The sequence below is a fragment of the Lathyrus oleraceus genome, chromosome 1, assembly GCF_024323335.1.
Source record: "Lathyrus oleraceus cultivar Zhongwan6 chromosome 1, CAAS_Psat_ZW6_1.0, whole genome shotgun sequence".
Taxonomy (NCBI): Eukaryota; Viridiplantae; Streptophyta; class Magnoliopsida; order Fabales; family Fabaceae; genus Lathyrus; species Lathyrus oleraceus.
This window is the reverse complement of record NC_066579.1, coordinates 59673880-59692257: the sequence shown is the minus strand read 5'-3', so window position 1 is coordinate 59692257 and position 18378 is coordinate 59673880. Positions and strand designations below refer to the sequence as shown.

At 34.5% G+C, this 18378-nt stretch overlaps 3 protein-coding genes across 4 annotated transcripts; 2 read left to right on the top strand and 1 right to left on the bottom strand.

Moving 5' to 3' along the window:
- Positions 1–1722: 1722 nt before the first annotated feature.
- On the top strand, positions 1723–4779 carry LOC127114750 (uncharacterized). Its single transcript, XM_051046660.1, has 6 exons — positions 1723–2409; positions 2977–3191; positions 3278–3545; positions 3633–3718; positions 3902–3993; positions 4168–4779. The coding sequence occupies exons 1-6, from the start codon at positions 2113–2115 to the stop codon at positions 4413–4415; spliced, it is 1206 nt and encodes a 401-aa protein (XP_050902617.1). The 5' UTR covers positions 1723–2112; the 3' UTR covers positions 4416–4779.
- Positions 4780–10846: 6067 nt separating this feature from the next.
- On the top strand, positions 10847–16433 carry LOC127114423 (kinesin-like protein NACK1). Of its 2 annotated transcripts, none has more exons than XM_051046617.1 (15): positions 10847–11118; positions 11708–11945; positions 12048–12137; positions 12248–12348; positions 12480–12596; positions 12847–12928; positions 13056–13123; positions 13233–13292; positions 13374–13498; positions 13651–13849; positions 13965–14075; positions 14156–14248; positions 14344–15294; positions 15388–15716; positions 15836–16433. In XM_051046617.1, exons 2-15 carry the CDS (start codon positions 11708–11710, stop codon positions 16161–16163), a joined length of 2892 nt encoding a protein of 963 aa, XP_050902574.1. In that variant the 5' UTR covers positions 10847–11118; the 3' UTR covers positions 16164–16433. The 2 variants fall into 2 exon arrangements, with proteins under 2 accessions (XP_050902574.1, XP_050902544.1); XM_051046587.1 differs by having other exon boundaries at positions 10848–11118; positions 11705–11945.
- Positions 16434–16749: 316 nt separating this feature from the next.
- Positions 16750–17497, bottom strand: LOC127114604 (non-specific lipid-transfer protein 2). Its single transcript, XM_051046652.1, has one exon. It carries the CDS (start codon positions 17399–17401, stop codon positions 17123–17125), a length of 279 nt encoding a protein of 92 aa, XP_050902609.1. The 5' UTR covers positions 17402–17497; the 3' UTR covers positions 16750–17122.
- Between the last annotated feature and the right edge of the window lie 881 nt (positions 17498–18378).

The window sequence follows — 18378 nt, the reverse complement described above, 5'->3', positions numbered from 1 at the left end:
CCATTTCTTCTCACCACAACTATGTTTCCTCTTCCTTCTGATGTGATATGCTTGCCATGTCCAACCTAGACCATTTTCTTGACTTTTTCATCTAACTTGGTAAACCAATTTTTATTACCAGTCATGTGGTTGTTGGATCTTGAATCCAGATACCACATATTGGTCTGTCCATTATTCGACTAAGTATTTGCCACGAGTATCATATCATTAGAGTCACTTTCTCTAACATGTGAATATTGTAGTTCGCCGTCATCTTTTTCTTATGACTCCTTCTTTCTTTGATAATGTCGAGCATGATTACCAAATCCTTGACATTGTAACACTGCACCTCTTTCATGTCAACTTTCTTCCCGGAATACTTGTTGCCCATGACTTTCTTGATTGAATTAGATTGATTCTTTGAATTCTTGCTTGACTTCTCATTATTTGAAATAATCTTTCTCTACTTTGCCTTTTCTTTTCCAGATTTCTTGACGAATCTTGCTTGCAGTGCATGTTCCGCCACTTTCTCCCTTTCTGAGTTCCTTTGCTTCAATCTCATCTCATGAGCCTTTAATGAAGCTTAAAGTTCATCCACCTTCGTCTCAGTCAGATTTATGGACTTTTCAATAAACACAACAATATAATCGAAATTTGTAGTCAGAGATCTCAACACTTTCTCAATCTTCTGCAAATCAGTGATTGATTCACCACACGCCTTCATTTGGTTCGTTAGCAACACCACACACAAGAAGAATTATGAGACTGGTTCATCTTCCTTCATTTGAGTCATCTCAAATTGCTTTCTCAGTGTTTGCAACTTCACCCTCTTCGGCTTTTCATCCCCATCATACAAGTTGTTTAATTCTCTCATACTCCCTTGGATGATTCTTCTTCAATGATCTTCTCGAACACATTAGAATTCACATATTGATGGATCAAGAACATATATTTTCCATCTTTTTTCTTTGTTCCTTGTGTGCAGCCTTTTGAACATCGTCCGCATTCGCTTTCAATGTTGGTACTCCTTCATTGACAATTTTAGCCACGTCTTGAAATATGAAGATAACCTTCATTTGCACAATCCGCCTCTCGTAGTTCTCCCATTTGAAAATCAGTAGATTCCCTGGAAATTGCGTTGATGTTATGCTACCATTTGTCATTTCAAATTCTCTCTGAATCGCAACCGGACTCGTTCATACCAATTTGTTGGAATAATTAGGGCTTCAAAAAGAATGAAAAAAAAGATGAAGGAGAAAGAAGAGAGTGAGAGAAATTATATGTGAAAAAGGAATTTGATAAAATAAAATATGTTGTACAAAACTTGTTAAGTGTTTACATCGTCATGTCTTTATATAGGCAACCAAAATACAAACTTACAAACTGTATCATTTGACTCAGTCGAATGCATGCTTACTTAATCTGACAACTACATGTTGTATTAGATTATGTCGAATACAACTTATTCTTATTTGATTCATTACTTCGACTAAACCGAACACACTCAAATCAAATATAACTTGTATTTTAAAACATTAAATTGCAACTTCTAACATTTGTGACATAAAATATTATAAAAACATCCATATTGAATTTTATATCTTGGACATGTAAATTTTTATAAATTATTCAAATTTAATTGAAACCTCTAATCACTTTAAAAAAATAACCATTGAATTATCTTTCTTAAACTACTCAAAGTTTTTGTCAACAGGAAAATCACATTCCATGAATTGGACCCACCAACATGAAGTACAAAATTGGAAGAAATGATATTATCCCCCGACAGGTGACACCAAAATTTTCATGTCTTCTCTCTTCCAAGCTTCCAACTACACAGTCTCTCTTACACAACCTTCTCTTCCTTTCTCTCTATTCAATCCTTCACTTCACGCATAGTTCTTTTCATATTTATTCAAACTCTCTCACTCTTTCAATTCATCCACCTACCCCTTCTTCTCTTCACAACAATCTTTCCTTTCATCTCCTTTTTCTTCACTCCAACTCTTACAATTATTTTTCTGTGTTGACCCAGTTTTGATTTTTATGATTTTTGTTCGTTCTTCATTGAAAAAACGAAGAAAGACAAGATTTTTTAATTTGGGTCTCGTTAAATTTTAACAAGTTTGGAAAATGTTTGGGACTTCACTGCAATTTAATGGTGTTCGTGGTGAGGATCGGTTTTACATTCCTGTGAAAGCAAGGAAGAATCAGAATCAAAATCAGCGTAAGAAAACTCAGAGAGATAAGTGTGGTGAAAATAAGAGCGAAGATTCTGCTATAAAGTATGAACTTGTTGATTCTCATAATAGGAATCTCAATGAAGATTCTGCTACAAAGAGTGAACTTGTTGATTCTGAGCCTGCAAGTAACATTGATCGATTCTTGGAGTCTACAACACCATTAGTTCCAGCTCAGTTTTTCTCTAAGGTTGATCTTTTTCTGTCTTTTATTCAATTTTGATTATGTTTTTATCTTTTGAGTGTTTGATTTGTGCTTTGTTGGAGTTGGAGTTTACAAGTACAACAACCTTTGTTCATTGTTTTTGGTCTATTTCTCAGTTTGTAACTGTTGTTGGAATAGGTTAATGTTAGTAAGTTAGTTGCTATGTTAGGTTCTAGATTTGAACTCCTTCATGGGAACAACTTATTTTGATTGATATGTTTGAGCTTATTTTTATCTACCAGCTCAAACAATTGCAAGACTATTTGAGAGAGTTTACGGAAACAACTTAAGACTTATGACGTAATCATTAATTTTTTTAGAGGCCTAGTTAACCGTAAATTAACCGTGGAATATGTGTATGGAGACCCTTTTTGCCATAGCTTAATCATGAAAAAGTGTGAGGCCCTGTTGTGCTTTAGGCCGCCTTCCACACCCTCAAAGACAGTTGTACTTATACATAAGCGCTTAATTAAGTTGTTTATTCAATTAGGGCCTAAGTCTTGCTTATTCAGCTACTTACTTGGGACTTGTTTTTGTTATGTTTTTGTGTAGACAACAATGAGAGGATGGAAGACTTGTGATGTAGAGTATCAATCATACTTCGCCTTGAATGATCTCTGGGAATCATTCAAGGAATGGAGTGCCTATGGAGCAGGAGTTCCTTTGTTACTTGATCAAAGAGATTCTGTTGTACAATATTATGTTCCTTATTTATCGGCTATTCAACTATACGGTCAATCAGCTAAGAAGTCAATTGTTAAGCCAGGGTATCTTCAATTTCATAAGTAAAGCCATGCTTTGTTTATTTTCAATTTCAAAGAAGTAACGATATCTCGTTTTCTTTTGTCATTAGATGCATTGGTGAAGATAGTGACAGTGATTACTACAGAGATTCAAGTAGTGATGGAAGCAGTGATAGTGAGTTTGGAAAAAGGACTAAACATTCTATAGCACAAAGAAGTAATCAAAATCAAACAAGTGACACTTCTTTACAAATGAGCATGCTACCTGTTCAAGAGGGATTTTCTAGCGATGAAAGTGAAACCGGGAATCCTCAAGATCTTCTTTTTGAGTATTTTGATCAAGAGCCTCCATATGGCCGTGAGCCATTGGCTGACAAGGCGAGTGTCGATTTTACTTAATGTGTGGCTTATTTGCTGTTATTTTGAACTGGTCGTCTCATCACATATCTGATTATATTTTGACAGATACTCAATCTTGCGCGCCACTATCCTAGCCTCAAGTCGTTGAGAAGTTGTGACTTATTGCCTGCCAGTTGGTTGTCTGTGGCTTGGTGAGAATAATAAATTGAACTCAATCGTTACGAATATCAAATGTGTAGGATTATTGGAAATGCATCTTATTCTTGCTAATAAGATTTGATTAACGATTTGGAAAAAAAGTTCTCTCAATTTGATTACTGTGCTTTTCTTGCTCAATTTTGTATCCCCTAACATTTTGCAATGCCATTGCTTAGGTACCCTATATATCGAATACCGTCTGGTCAAACATTGAAAGATTTAGATGCTTGTTTTCTTACTTATCATACACTCCATACACCATTGACAGGTATTCATGGAACTTTAACCCTATGCTTGAACTGTAGTGGCATTGAAGTTTCCGCTTACCATTCCGCACTTATTTCGCGACATGGTTATTAGATCTGCTCATGCATTGTAAACATTTTTCGCACCTTTTGCCGTTAGTATATTTTAATACTTTGTTTTGATTCCATTTTTTCAGGAAATGGCGGTACTCATGCTCCAATATTGCTTTATCCGAATGACATAGATGGTGTAGCGAATATATCTTTACCAACTTTTGCAATGGCATCTTATAAGTTAAAGGGATCTATTTGGATGAAAAACGGAGTTAGTGACAATCAGTTAGCGAATTCGCTCTTGCAGGCTGCAGATAACTGGTTACGGCTGGTTCAAGTGAATCACCCGGATTATAAGTTCTTTGTGTCGCATGGCACATACCACAAGTGAACCAAATGACTCGACTTATATCATTACATTCTCATGGCATAATCGACCGATCTACAGAGATTTTTATGGTGTTGCGACTGCTAATGTGGGTTTGTGTTACTCTACACCTCTAAGTAGCACAAAATATGAAGTGATCACAATTGAAGAAGGAAATATAGTTTGTTGCTAAAGTGAAAATAACAATTATAAGTGGGGAAAAAAAAAGAGTTTTGTATTTAGAAAGAATGAGTGAAATATGTACATTTTTGTGCCGGTAAAAGTTTGGTTCTATATATAAATAATCGTATCTATGTATCATAAACATCTTGTTACAATGATGTGATGAAAGAAAGAGAGTAAATAAAAGGTAGTTTGTAAGATTTTATACACTCTCTCACGTCCACTACTATTGAGTTTGGTGCGTATAAATGGCATACTATTGAGTTTGGTGCGTATAAATGGCATGTCATCTGAATCGATATGCTAATATTTATTTTTCCCATACATTCTTCCGGCTTAGTATTATTGAGCTTGGTCTTAACGAAGTGTCTATTTCTTTAAGATGCTAATATTTGGTTGCATTAATGTGTAGCATTCGGAAGAGTATGAATGGAGCTAATAGTAATGTGAGTGTCAACGGTATTGAAAGGGTCGGTGTGGGCTGATGACATGTTATGCACGGGATGTCGATGGGCAACCTCAAAAAATGAGACAGTTTGGTTTTAATTGGAAATGAAATAAATGTTGTGGTTGAATTTCAAAAACATGTGTTGAAAAATAGTACTAAACTTAATGCATAATATTGGTTGATTGGTGGTGTAGCAATTTTTCCTTACATACTTGAATACTAGGGTCTCTATCGTTAGGAGACAATGCAATCCTACCGACTTGAGTTAGTTTCATAACAAATTCATAAAATTTAAGATAACTATATTCTCTGCCTCTACAAAAGGTTAAATATTATAACTATCATTAGTTAATACAATAATATATATGATTGATTATCTGGGCAATAGACAAAAGTCATTGTCTTATTTTTCTTAAGCAAAAATTTATACATGTTGCATAAAAAGTATTGCCATAAGCAATAAATGTGATAGTATATATATATATATATATATATATATATCAAATTCTTCATTTCAAGATGCATCAGTCAAAAGTCCTTTAAGCTTGTATTTGACTTTTTGTATTCTCTTATATTATTGTATTAGAGTGTTGTGAGATATAATTAAATATTTATGTGTTGAATATATTATGGAGGGTGTGGGTGTACTACGGATGTTTGAGTTAGTTGAGGGTATATTATGTCTATTAACAACAGCGCGGTGGTTTTTCTCTGTTTTTGGAGTTTCCATGTTATGTTCTTGTGTTGTGATTATGTTCCTCTTTTTTCTCTATACTTTGTTTTTTTTCAACAACTAGTATTAGAGCTTTTGGTTCGATCCGAGGATAAGTATTCTTAATATACTTTGTGTTGTAGTTTTGTCTGATCTTCCATATCAGAAAAGAAGGGTAGTGTTGTGAAAGAGTTGTTGAGTTGCAATCAAAATTCCGCAGTGCAGTTTGGGCTAGAGAAAATTGATGGAAGCATTTTTTTTTACTTGTGGAAAGTTCAAGTAAAAAATATGTTAATACAATCAAGATTACACAAGGTGTGGGATTATGTCGATGGTTGAAGAGCTTCCGACCAATATGAAAGTTGCACCATAAAGTTTCAACCTAATTTTCTACATGAGAAAATTGTTGAAGTGGTTTAACTTCAAGTGAAGTATACTCTTCTTTAGGTGAAGTATGATAGTTTTTTAAAACTATGATTGTCGTTGAAGACAATGGGAAAATTCTTGAAATGATTTAACTTCAAGTGAATTATACTCTTCTTTAGATGTAGTATGATAGTTTTTTAAAACTATAATTGTCGGTGAAGACAATGGGAAAATTCTTGGAGTGATGTAACTTCAAGTGACTATACTCTTTATGATTGAGCATGATTGTCGGTGAAAACAATGAAAGTTTATGTATTATTTTCAATCAAGGTGGAGATTATTGGGGTTAGTTAAAAATATACATGTTGATACTCTTTATGGTGCAATATGATTGTCACTGAAGACAATGAAAGCTTATCTATTATTTTCAATCAAAGTGGAGATTGTTGGGGTTGATTAAAAATATACATGTTGAGAAAGTCTCACATCGCTTAGTTTTGTGAATGAAGAGAGAGTCTAAGATTATACATAGGATACAAGTTCTTTGAAACCCCACATCACTTAGTTTTATGATGAAAGAGGGAGTTCAAGGCTATATATATGATTCAAGTTCTTCATTCCAAGATGCACCAGTCAAAAACATTTGAAGCTTGAATTTGACTTTCTTTATTCTCTTATACTCTTGTATTAGAGTGTTGTCAGATGTGATTAAATATTTGTTTGGAGGATGTGAGTATACTGGAGGTATAAGTTAGTTGAGGGTATATTATATGTGGTAATAATTTTCACATAGTGTTATTCTCTGTTTGTCTATTGACAATAGCCGTGGTTTTTCTCCGGTTTTGGAGTTTCCACGTTATGTTCTTATGTTGTAGTTATACTCATCTTTTTTTATCTATGCTTTCTTTGTTTTTTTCCAACAATATGTATGTGTGTCTTATTTAAATAAAAAAAATCAATCAAAATAACTTGGATGTTGTATTTGCGCCGATTTGACTGTGATTATCTAACTTTGGGCATGGGCAAATCTCCGATCCATACAAACTTTTATGATTGATTGCATATGTCACTGATATTGAATTAGAGAATCTAAGAAATCAAGTATAATTCCAAATCATCATTATGGACATAATCAATCACATTAAATGCTTCCAATTTGGCATCCCTAAAAGTTGGGATGAAATCACTTTATAAGGAGAGCATCAAAGAAACAATTCACTTAGAGAAACAATTGCGCTATAACTGGAACTTTACTGGTAAAGTTATCATTTAGTGTACCATGCGTGTACATTTGGCACCCACCGTGAGATCATATAAAAATTTCATGAACCACTCAACTTTTCAAGCACCTGCCACTAGCAGTAGCAAATAAGACAACCAGACCGTCATACAACATATACTCATCGTCATGGAGGAATTGTGCCGCCAACATTACAAGAAAGTGTGTGTGACCTACAACAACAATGACTACTACCAACATGGAATGAAAAAGAAGAATCTCAGGATCCACAACCTTTGATGCTTGATATTTTGGTTTCCCAGGTCCTATATAATTTTAAATCTCATTATTTGTCATTGTTTGATGGAAAAAGTGACCCCATGAGCGTATCATCACCATCAACACCCAAATGACCATTATTGACATGTCTGGTTCCCTTAAATGCAAATAGATGAGGGGCGTTGAAGTAGGAAAACCTTTGTTGGTACATGAGCCTCTATAGGTTCTCCATAGTTAGCTACCAAAATCTGATGAGGAACATGATACACTAGTTTTTAGCTAACAAACAAATAAAGGCTTCCACCAGGAGCCTCTTTAATGTACGCCAAGGTTATTCCGAGTCATTACGGGAATACTTGGATCACTTTAAAGAAGAAACCATCAAGGTTTCCAATCTAAACTAATAGTTGTTCGTATGGGATTTCTAAAATGGTCTCAAGGCGGGACTTCAACAAGTCCTTGGCACAAAAGCTGACGTCCATGATGGAAGAAACCATGGACAAAGATAAATGTTACACAAAGGGGGGATCAATGTTGAGAAGAGAATAACGAACACAAAGGATAGAGGAATATGAAAATTGGAGACATGCGAACATAGAAGGCACCAAAATACAATACTGGTTCGTGATACAAAAGATTTCAAGCTTGCTCGAAAGTCTTTGGAATGGCTCACCCCATTGAACATGAGGCAATGACGGACTATCCAAGATGTCTATCATGCAAATATCATCGTTGATCCATATCTGTCCAAAAGGGACTCCTTAGGAAACAACCTAGATAAGTGGTGTAAGTACCACCAAATATGGGCCCATCACACTAACGATTTCCATAATTTAAAATAGGAGATTGAAAGATTAATCTAGAAAGGCCTCCTGAAAAAGTATGCAGATGGGAAAGTCCAGAGCTTAGATAGAAGGGCTTCACCACAAAGAAAACCCAAGAGAAGAACTCTAACTACAAAGTCCCATTCTAATATGTCGTATGCCTTTGACATATCAAGCTTGAGGTCCATAATTCTTTTTTTCTTTCTTCTGTTTCTTCTTCCAATAGAAGCATTCCATTGTAATGAGCATGTTGTTTGTGATAAGTCTACCTTTCACAAACACATTTTTCTCTTCATTAACAATTTCTAGAAGGACGTGTTTCACTCTGTTTGTTATGGTCTTTGTTACCATTTTCATAACCACATTATAAATACTATTGGGTCTGAAGTCCTTTGGAGAAGTCAAGTTCTTTCTTTTGAGGACCAGAACGATGTAGGTGTTATTAATCTCACAAGCATTTTTTTATGCTCTAAATAGTTGGCTTCAGACCAAGGTTTATGCTCATTGTTTAATTTTCCTTGGATAACCTCACAAGCATTTTTTATATTTGTAGGAGATGAAATTGAAAATATTTCTGAGAAATAATTAATGAGGAATCTCTCACGATGACTATCGCCTCTCCACCAGATTCCATTATCATATGTGAGTTTCTTTACAGAACTGGTTCCCCTCGTTGGTATGTTTTACCATGAAAGAACTTTGTGTTTCATTCCCCCTTCCTGAGCTTCAACGCCTTCATGAGGTTGTTTTGTTGAATCTCTAGAGCTTTATAGGCTTTCATGTCCTCCTCTTTCCCAAAGCATATACATCTATCCCAATCTCCAAGGACACTTGTTGAATAAGAAACCACATTTTCCTTTTGTTATGCTCCTCTAGGAAGCCACAAATCCTGGAAAAGAACCATTGTTGACCATCTTCCTTATCCAGAATAGATCACCCTGTGTGATTGAGCAGAATGATGATGTAATGATCTTTAAGTTGTCATTCCAAAGGAGTGTTATGCTCTCTGTTGTCTCTTTATCATTCATATTGCACCCCATAGTTTGACAAGAATCAAAACCACATTTGACTTTTACATTATGAATCTCTAAATCTTTAAGTCGTGTCTCTATTAAAATAAGCAAATTGATAATTTCCAAATAAATGAGCCTTTGCAAGGCTCAAACTTTACAAGGATTCCTTAACCCCATACAATTCCAACTTATGAGTTTCATTGGGTTAGACGGTGTTGATCATCCAACACCATCTATAAATTTTGGGAATTGATATCCAGCATGTCATTTGTATGCTTCCTCTTCTTTTCTCCACTCCTAATATCCTCCGACGAGCCCTCATGTCCTATTTTTCTATTGGTGTTAATTTGTTTCCTTTCTCTTGTTCCACCTCCACCTCACCATCTTTCTCTTTTCCTTTTGTATCACATCTACTATGAATGGATGAGACATTAAACAAGCTTTTGCTACAAATGTCTGAGCTAGAATCCTTGTTGTTTTTCCTTCAAAAACCTTGGGTAATGGTGAGGCCCTTAGCCATAAACCATACGAAAATTCTTGCTCATATAAATCTTTATAACCCTCTTCACTAAGATCTCCTAAAGCTTTACAATCCTTCAATCGGTAACCTATTAATAAAAAAAAGCAGAAAGTTGGGAGACATTCATATTTGAAGTGAACTCATAGGTTTTTTTTCTTTGAAACACGCCATAGTTTACTTCTTTGACGGTTGTTTTAGGTCCACAATTATATTGTTTCTCATAAAACGATCATTTCTATGAGCTTATTTTAAATCCATCTCCTCAAAGGATCCCAAAATATTATCAATTTTCTTAACTATTGTTTAAACCTCATTAGAGGGGGATCATAGACTCTTACCCAAAATACTTTATAGTAAATATTCAAGCCAAACAATTATTCTTCACTCGAGACATATGTGAGAACTAGGAGGTTTTTGTCGAAGCCCCAATGCCCTTTTCGTAAAATCGTTTCCATATCTCATCTAGTTCCATTTATGTTTAGTTCTTCTTTGTTTTAGCTTAGACTATTCTTTATCATTTTAAATAAATGAAGTATATAAATTATTCAATAAAAATAAATTTTGTACTATTTTTTTTTATATAGAAGCATAAAATTTGTTGTTTGATAGACCATACAAAAATAAAACATAAGATACGATTTAGATTTCACAAAGAAAAACACTTTTTCCTTTTTGGCTTTACTTATTGGGAAAAAAAAACAGCTGTAACAAGAATACAAAACCGAAACACAAAACGTTAGAATCTCGAAACCCGGGTCCTACTACATCTTCTTACCTGTATATAAACGTTAGTTGAAAGCATAACTAAATTAAATGAATATTTATATTTCTTAATTAATTAAAACTTGCAATAAAGTAAAGAATTCAATAATAAACTGAAGAAAAAACAAAAAAGAGAAACTAGCCGTTAAGAGTTTCTCCAAATTCAAATGAAAATGGAAGCGTAGTAGCACACACAAACATTACTCTTTCGTTCCATTTCAATAACCATAATCATTACGCAAAGAACTTGAGAGAGAAAGAGAGAAGAGAGAGAAAGAGAGCAATTACTCTGTACAAATCCAAACCCTAATTTCTAGCTTCTCCGCTATCTTCGTGCGCTTTCTGAGTTTAATCAATTTTACTTACTCATCTTGTTGAATTGAAATCTTCCTCAGATTAATGTGAGTTTCTATTTCCATTTCCTTTTCAACTTTCCGATCTATTGAAATCTATCGATGGAGTTTCTATTTATGCTAATTTTTTTTATCTAAACATCGAATTACTTTCCTATTTTATTGTTTTTAGTTTATTGCTTAAATTCAAGCATAGTAGTTGAAAGCAATTAACATCGGGATAATTTGTTTCCTTTTTTGTTGATTTTAGTATCTTAATACTGAAATTCTACTCTCTTTTTATTTTATTTTAATTTTCTCTCAATGATTATTCTGTATTGAATCAGTACTAAATATCATCACCTTAGCGTTTGAATATGTTGAATCTATCAGATCTCACTTTCTATTTTAATTTTGGTATAGAAAATTCCCAGAATCTGCATTTTTTTTCATTTTAACAAGTTGAAATTCTCTCATTGGTGTTTAATTTCAGCAAAATTCATGTTAGGAACCAATAATCTTATATATCAAGTTGGATCATATAATAAGAAGCAGGACATGCTTAATTATTGATGTTGTTATGCTCTTTTCAACAAGTTAAAGTTGAAAAATATGTTAATTTTGTTGATGATTTTTGTGTTTATGGCTTGTTTAGAAGATGACTGTGAAAACACCTGGAACACCGGCCTCAAAGATAGATAGGACACCGGCATCAACTCCTGGAGGGCCAAGAGCTCGGGAAGACAAGATTGTGGTTACAGTAAGGTTAAGGCCTTTAAACAGAAGGGAACAATTGGCTAAAGACCAGGTGGCATGGGATTGCATTGATGATTATACTATTGTGTATAAACCACCGCAATATGAACGTGCTACTCAACCGGCATCCTTTACTTTTGGTATTCGCATTATCTATTCAGCCAAGTTCCATATATAATTTTTAACTAATGTCACCTAGGCCATTAAGTTAAGTATTTGATGACATTGGTTTCTCCTTGCAGATAAAGTTTTTGGTCCTGCTTCTGTTACCGAGGCAGTATATGAAGAAGGAGTAAAGAATGTTGCATTGTCTGCACTGATGGGGATCAATGGTATTGTATTAGACATTAGATATCTGTATCATTATCATTGTGTCTTGACCTCCTCACTTGTGATTTGTGTCTTTGATAGAGACTCACACTGCATGCTTATTTTGTTGTAGCTACTGTTTTTGCTTATGGACAAACTAGTAGTGGAAAGACATACACAATGAGAGGAATCACAGAGAAGGCCGTCAATGATATTTATAACCATATAATGAAGGTAAGTTTGCTAAATTCATTTATTTGAAAGTGTTTTTTCTGTCCAGTTGTAGTTTATGTATTAAAAGATTGGATGGGATTCTAAAGGTTGTTAACTTTAAGGCTTATCTTTTTCAATTCCCATGATTGCAGAATCCTGAGAGAAATTTCACTATAAAAATATCTGGACTAGAAATATACAATGAAAATGTAAGGGACTTGTTAAATTCAGAACCTGGTCGAAGTTTGAAGCTTTTAGATGATCCTGAGGTAATGTAGTTCAACACATTTTTCATTTTCAATTTAACAAACATGCAATTTCATAGTTTAACATCTTGCTTTCATTTTTCAAAAATCTTTTAAACTTATTTATTATTTTCCATGTCCTGAATTTTTAATCTCATACTATAATATTTTTCATCATTGTTTATTCACCTATTAATTTAATGAGTTAACGTTCCACTGAACTTATTTTTTGGAATTTGGAATTCTTTATTTTAATATACTTTGTGTAATGTAGAAAGGTACTGTGGTTGAGAAATTGGTGGAAGAAACAGCAAAGGATGACAAACACTTGAGACATTTGATCTCCATTTGTGAAGGTAGGATACTCTCTTAGGCTTGCAATGAGTTAATACATGTTTTCTTATTCAAAGAAATTAATATGTCAAGTTTATACATGTTTTCTTATTCAAAGAAATTAATATGTCAAGTTTATTTGTTTGGCAGCTCAAAGACAGGTGGGTGAAACTGCTCTGAATGATAACAGCTCGAGGTCTCACCAGATAATAAGACTGGTATGTGATAGTGAAATTCTTTACTGAAATATAAGATGATTCTTTTCTCCCTTTGCAGTCATTACTAACATGGAAGCATCTATTTTCTTCTTTTTGATGTATATTACAGACAATTCAAAGCACTCTTCGTGAAGAAGCAGATTGTGTGAAATCTTTTGTTGCAACCCTGGTAATTGCAGTTTCCTTTTATCTATTTTAAAATGGATACAGTAGTTCTCATTGACTGACTAGTTTGTGTCGATGAATGCAGAACTTTGTTGATCTGGCTGGAAGTGAGAGGGCTGCACAGACACATGCAGATGGCACTAGGCTCAAAGAAGGCTGCCATATTAACCTTAGCCTTATGACCCTTACAACTGTTATCAGGAAGCTCAGGTCAGAGTCAGTGTTGTTTTCAGGAAATTGATTAAGTTGTTAGTGTTGTTGTCACTCTGTAGTGCCATTAGAACTAATTACCTTTTAAGATTCCTTCTTCTTCTTCTTCTTCTTCTTCTTATGATTTCCACTTCTCTTATAATCATATGCAGTGTTGGGAAAAGAAGTGGTCATATACCTTATAGAGATTCGAAGCTCACGCGAATTCTGCAACATTCCCTTGGTGGGAATGCACGCACTGCCATTATATGTACCTTGAGTCCAGCATTAACTCATGTAGAGCAATCACGAAATACCCTCTACTTTGCTACTCGGGCTAAAGAAGTTACAAATAATGCTCAAGTAAACATGGTAATTACCAAGAAGTCATAGTCTCCTGGATGTTTTTTGTTTTTTTCCTTCAATATCTCTCCTTTTACTACTAGAACAAGCTTATCATCTTTTTCATTTCAAATGCTTTGTATAGGTGGTACCAGAAAAGCAGCTTGTTAAACATTTGCAAAAGGAAGTGGCAAGGCTGGAAGCAGTACTGCGTACTCCTGATCCATCTAAAGAAAAGGATTGGAAAATTCAACAGGTAAATTGGAGAATAGAAATGATGATTGGTAGGAACAAGAATAATACCATAGTACTGATATTGTTTGCCTATGATTCCAGATGGAAATGGAAATTGAAGAGCTGAAACGTCAGAGAGATCAAGCACAAACTCAAGTCGATGAGTTACGAAGAAAGCTTCAAGAAGACCAACAGGTGCTCTATCTGTCTGCGTGTCTCTCCCCACCACACACGCGCATACATATTTTTAATTTATGTCAACTGACTTAAGATAAATTTTATAACTTCAGGTCTCAAAGCCACTTGAATCAGCACATTCTTCAGTCAAAAAGTGTCTATCTTTCACTGGTGCATTACCTTCACCAAAATCAGGGCTAGGCTGTGAGAGAGTGAGAAACGCGTCATTAAGACAGTCCATGAGGCAATCATCCACTGCTCCTTTTGCCCTTATGCATGAAATTCGCAAACTTGAGCACCTCCAGGAGCAGCTAGGCGAAGAAGCCAACAGAGCTTTGGAAGTATTACAAAAAGAAGTGGCATGTCATAGATTAGGTAACCAAGATGCAGCAGAGACAATTGCGAAGCTGCAATCAGAAATAAGGGAAATGCGTTCTGTTAGGCCAGCACCTAAAGCAGTTGTAGTTGGAAGCATGGTTTCTGTCAACAAAAGTGTCAGTGCTAATCTAAAGGAAGAGATTACCCGTCTCCATTCACAAGGAAGCACCATTGCAAATCTTGAGCAGCAGCTTGAGAATGTGCAAAAGTCTATAGACAAGTTGGTGATGTCTCTCCCTAACAACTTTCAAACTTTAATAACCAATGAAGTATCCCCCAAGCATAAAAAGGAACATAAAAGGAAGAAGTTGCTTCCTTTATGTTCAAGTAACTCTGCTAATCGCCCGAACTTTATTAGATCTCCCTGCTCACCATTATCTACTACTCAACAAGTTTTGGAATCTGATATTGAAAATAAAGCCCCTGAGAATGATGACAACGTTTCAACAGAAATCCATCCCGAGTCCGAGAAGGATACTCCCTCAAAAAGTGAGGAAACAGGAGACATTACATCAAAAGAAAATACTCCAGGTTACCGTCGCTCTAGTTCAGTTAACATGAAGAAAATGCAGAAAATGTTTCAGAATGCAGCAGAGGAGAATGTAAGAAGTATAAGAGCATACGTGACAGAATTGAAAGAACGTGTGGCCAAGCTGCAGTACCAAAAGCAGTTACTTGTTTGCCAGGTATTTTATATTAGCAAATCTTCTTTTAATTCTCCATTTCCTGCGTTTCCATTAGCTTTTCTCTGGTGTCCTTATAGTTTGATGATGCCTTAGGTACTTGAGCTTGAGGCAAATGAAGCAAGTGGCCACAACATAGAAGATGAAGTGGACACAGGTGAACCAGAGGAACCTCAAGTTTTGTGGCAAGTAACATTTAAAGAGCAGCGACAACTGATCCTTGAATTATGGGATGCATGTTATGTCTCCATTATTCACAGGACCCAGTTTTATTTGCTATTCAAGGGAGATCCAGCTGATCAAATATATGTAGAAGTTGAACTAAGGCGTTTGACTTGGTTGCAACAACACCTAGCAGAACTCGGGAATGCAAGTCCAGCTCCTAATGTTGGAGGAGATGAACCAACTATCTCACTGTCATCAAGGTTTCCATCTCCTACGATTCCTCTCTAACAAACACTTCACTCTCACACAAAAACACTATACTCAATGAGTTACAAATGAGAATTTTTCATTGAATGTATATTGTATGATATTATTGCAGTATGAGAGCATTGAAAAGAGAACGAGAATTTCTCGCCAAGAGATTGATATCACGTTTGACGCCAGAAGAGAGGGAGACATTATATATGAAATGGGATGTCCCCCTTGAAGGGAAGCAGAGGAAGATGCAATTTATCAACAAGCTTTGGACAGATCCTCATGATCAAAGACATGTAGAAGAAAGTGCTGAAATAGTTGCAAAGCTGGTGGGTTTCTGCACAGGAGGTAACATGTCGAAGGAAATGTTCGAGCTGAATTTTGTGCTTCCTTCCGATAAGAGGCCATGGTTAATGGGCTGGAACCATTTGACAAACTTACTTAATTTGTAAATCAGAAGTGCCATTTGAATGTTGTATATGGAAATTAACTCTGGTGCCTATTCGAATTCAGAAATATTATTTTGGGACCAAATTTAGTTCCAATAAACCAATCCATTTCACTGGATTCCCATTTATAAAAGAATTTTTTTCGAATAGCAGTTCGCCAGTTTGAAGATGTGTTATGGAGACGGTGTACAAGTTTATTTCTTACAAATGTTGAGAAACAGATATATTTTAACCACCATAGTGGAATTATTTGATATATTTCATTAACAGGTATAGTTTCAGATTTCAATTTTGCTTTGATTAGAAGTTTTGTTTTGTTAGCTTCATTTTGATATTGGTCCATTTTTGTTGGGCTTATCTTTGGTAGTATAAATATGATATGGATATCAATTTTCTGTCATTAATCAGTATCATAATACAATACAATAATAGTGCACATTTAAATAATTGTTATCTATTGTCTCTGTTTGTTAATAATTTCATTTTTCTTCCTCAAATGCTCTTCTCATAAGTGAGTTTCCCAAACATGTTCATGCCAAAGTCTAATCTTAACTAGAGCAGTAATAAACGGAGAGAAAGAGAGAGAGAGTGTTATGAAGAAGTAAGCATAATCTAATAATATTGCTTTGAATTATAAATACATATTTTTGCAACAACTAATGTGATATGAGACCACACCAAAGAGCTGAATGGAATGACAGGAAACTAAAGCATCACATTCAATAAAACTTATACTTATGAAACATTTAAGCACACCCAAACATTGACATTAGACACGAATGACATAGATATCAATATAATATGACAAACTTAAGTAAATGAATATCGGTGTCGAGTCAATATCTGACTAAACACGAAACACGTTCAATCTGAAGTATCAGTGTCAACATATTGACATCAAACCACACAAATATGATAATATTTAATAGTCTCAACTCTCAATGGACTAAATTTTTAAACATTTAGCACCTTGGGAAGGGAGTTCCACAAGTGTTAGCAACTTTCCTTGCATTAGGAGAGTTAACAAACTTCCTAAGATTGGGATTCTTGAGGTATTGGCAAAGGCAAGGTCTTTGTTCTTTTATCTTGGAGCAGCATAGTTTAGATGGAGGAGTTGAAGAAGTGATTGCACTCACACATGAGCTAAGCTGCACTGGACTGCATGTTACTGCCATTGACACTTGAACATTAACCAAAAGCAGCAAAAGGAAGGTGCAAATAGCAATTTGTGCTATTTTCATTTTTTCTTTTCAATGAAGGAAGAATAGGATTTTGTGTTTTGAGTATGATGATAAGTGTTGGAATGAGAGTATGTATTGCTACATTTTGGATTGAGTTTGCTCTCAATTTATAGTGTGAGATTAGTGGAAAACAAGAATCAAATAGTGAATGTGAGAGTGTGAGAATAAAATATTGCATTTATGCCCCCACCTCTTTGAAGTAGGTTACACAATGAAACTTAGAGAATAAGTTAATATTCAATTTAATCTTTAAAATTGTACAATGTTAATTATGTTTACAAAAAACTATAAGGATACCTAATTCAAATTGAGGAACGAGTTTGATTAAAATCGTATAACTTTATATATTATTTTAGGATATCGATAATACGAAGACTAAATTGATACGATATATAAAGAATATGAAAACTAGATTGATACTATTGCGTGTTCAGAACCAGTTTAAATTCAAAATTTCTGATTAAATTAGAACAAACTTTTATCATCTCATCTAAATGTTCGTAGGATCGAGCCCAAATACGAATACATGATTATTTTATATTTTTAGAATTTTGTTCCCATCCGTTTGGAATTTCTACTACCGTGCATCAAGGTATGTGATGGGACCCACCATATTTCATCTGTGATACCTTTCGGTGGTGTTGCTGTGAATATTTCTTTACATCCATATGATTTTTTTATTATAAAGGCACACACATGGTTTCTTATGATGATTAACATAATAACACGCACTGGGAAATTGGTGAATCACTGGCTATCATCACAAAGCAGGGTGCTAAATTGTGTGTAATTGATTACAAACAATTGAGTATATGAGAGCAATAGTATATTGTTTTTCCAAGTAGCAATCCAATTCAGAGATATACTCAAGCAAATAATTTGTTACATTAGTATTGATTTTTCAAGAGGCATTAGTTACTTAATTATTAACTATCTATCAATTAATAGCTATGATCATAATGATTTATACCAATTAA

Bases quoted from the DNA above. Each gene is read 5' to 3' on its own strand.
- LOC127114750 (XM_051046660.1), top strand. From the start codon at position 2,113: ATGTTTGGGACTTCACTGCAATTTAATGGTGTTCGTGGTGAGGATCGG. The intron at 2,410-2,976 runs GTTGATCTTTTT...GTTTTTGTGTAG, and splicing joins CAGCTCAGTTTTTCTCTAAG to ACAACAATGAGAGGATGGAA. The intron at 3,994-4,167 runs GTATTCATGGAA...CCATTTTTTCAG, and splicing joins ACTCCATACACCATTGACAG to GAAATGGCGGTACTCATGCT.
- LOC127114423 (XM_051046617.1), top strand. From the start codon at position 11,708: ATGACTGTGAAAACACCTGGAACACCGGCCTCAAAGATAGATAGGACA. The intron at 13,124-13,232 runs GTATGTGATAGT...TGTATATTACAG, and splicing joins CTCACCAGATAATAAGACTG to ACAATTCAAAGCACTCTTCG. The intron at 13,293-13,373 runs GTAATTGCAGTT...CGATGAATGCAG, and splicing joins AATCTTTTGTTGCAACCCTG to AACTTTGTTGATCTGGCTGG.
- LOC127114604 (XM_051046652.1), bottom strand. From the start codon at position 17,401: ATGAAAATAGCACAAATTGCTATTTGCACCTTCCTTTTGCTGCTTTTG.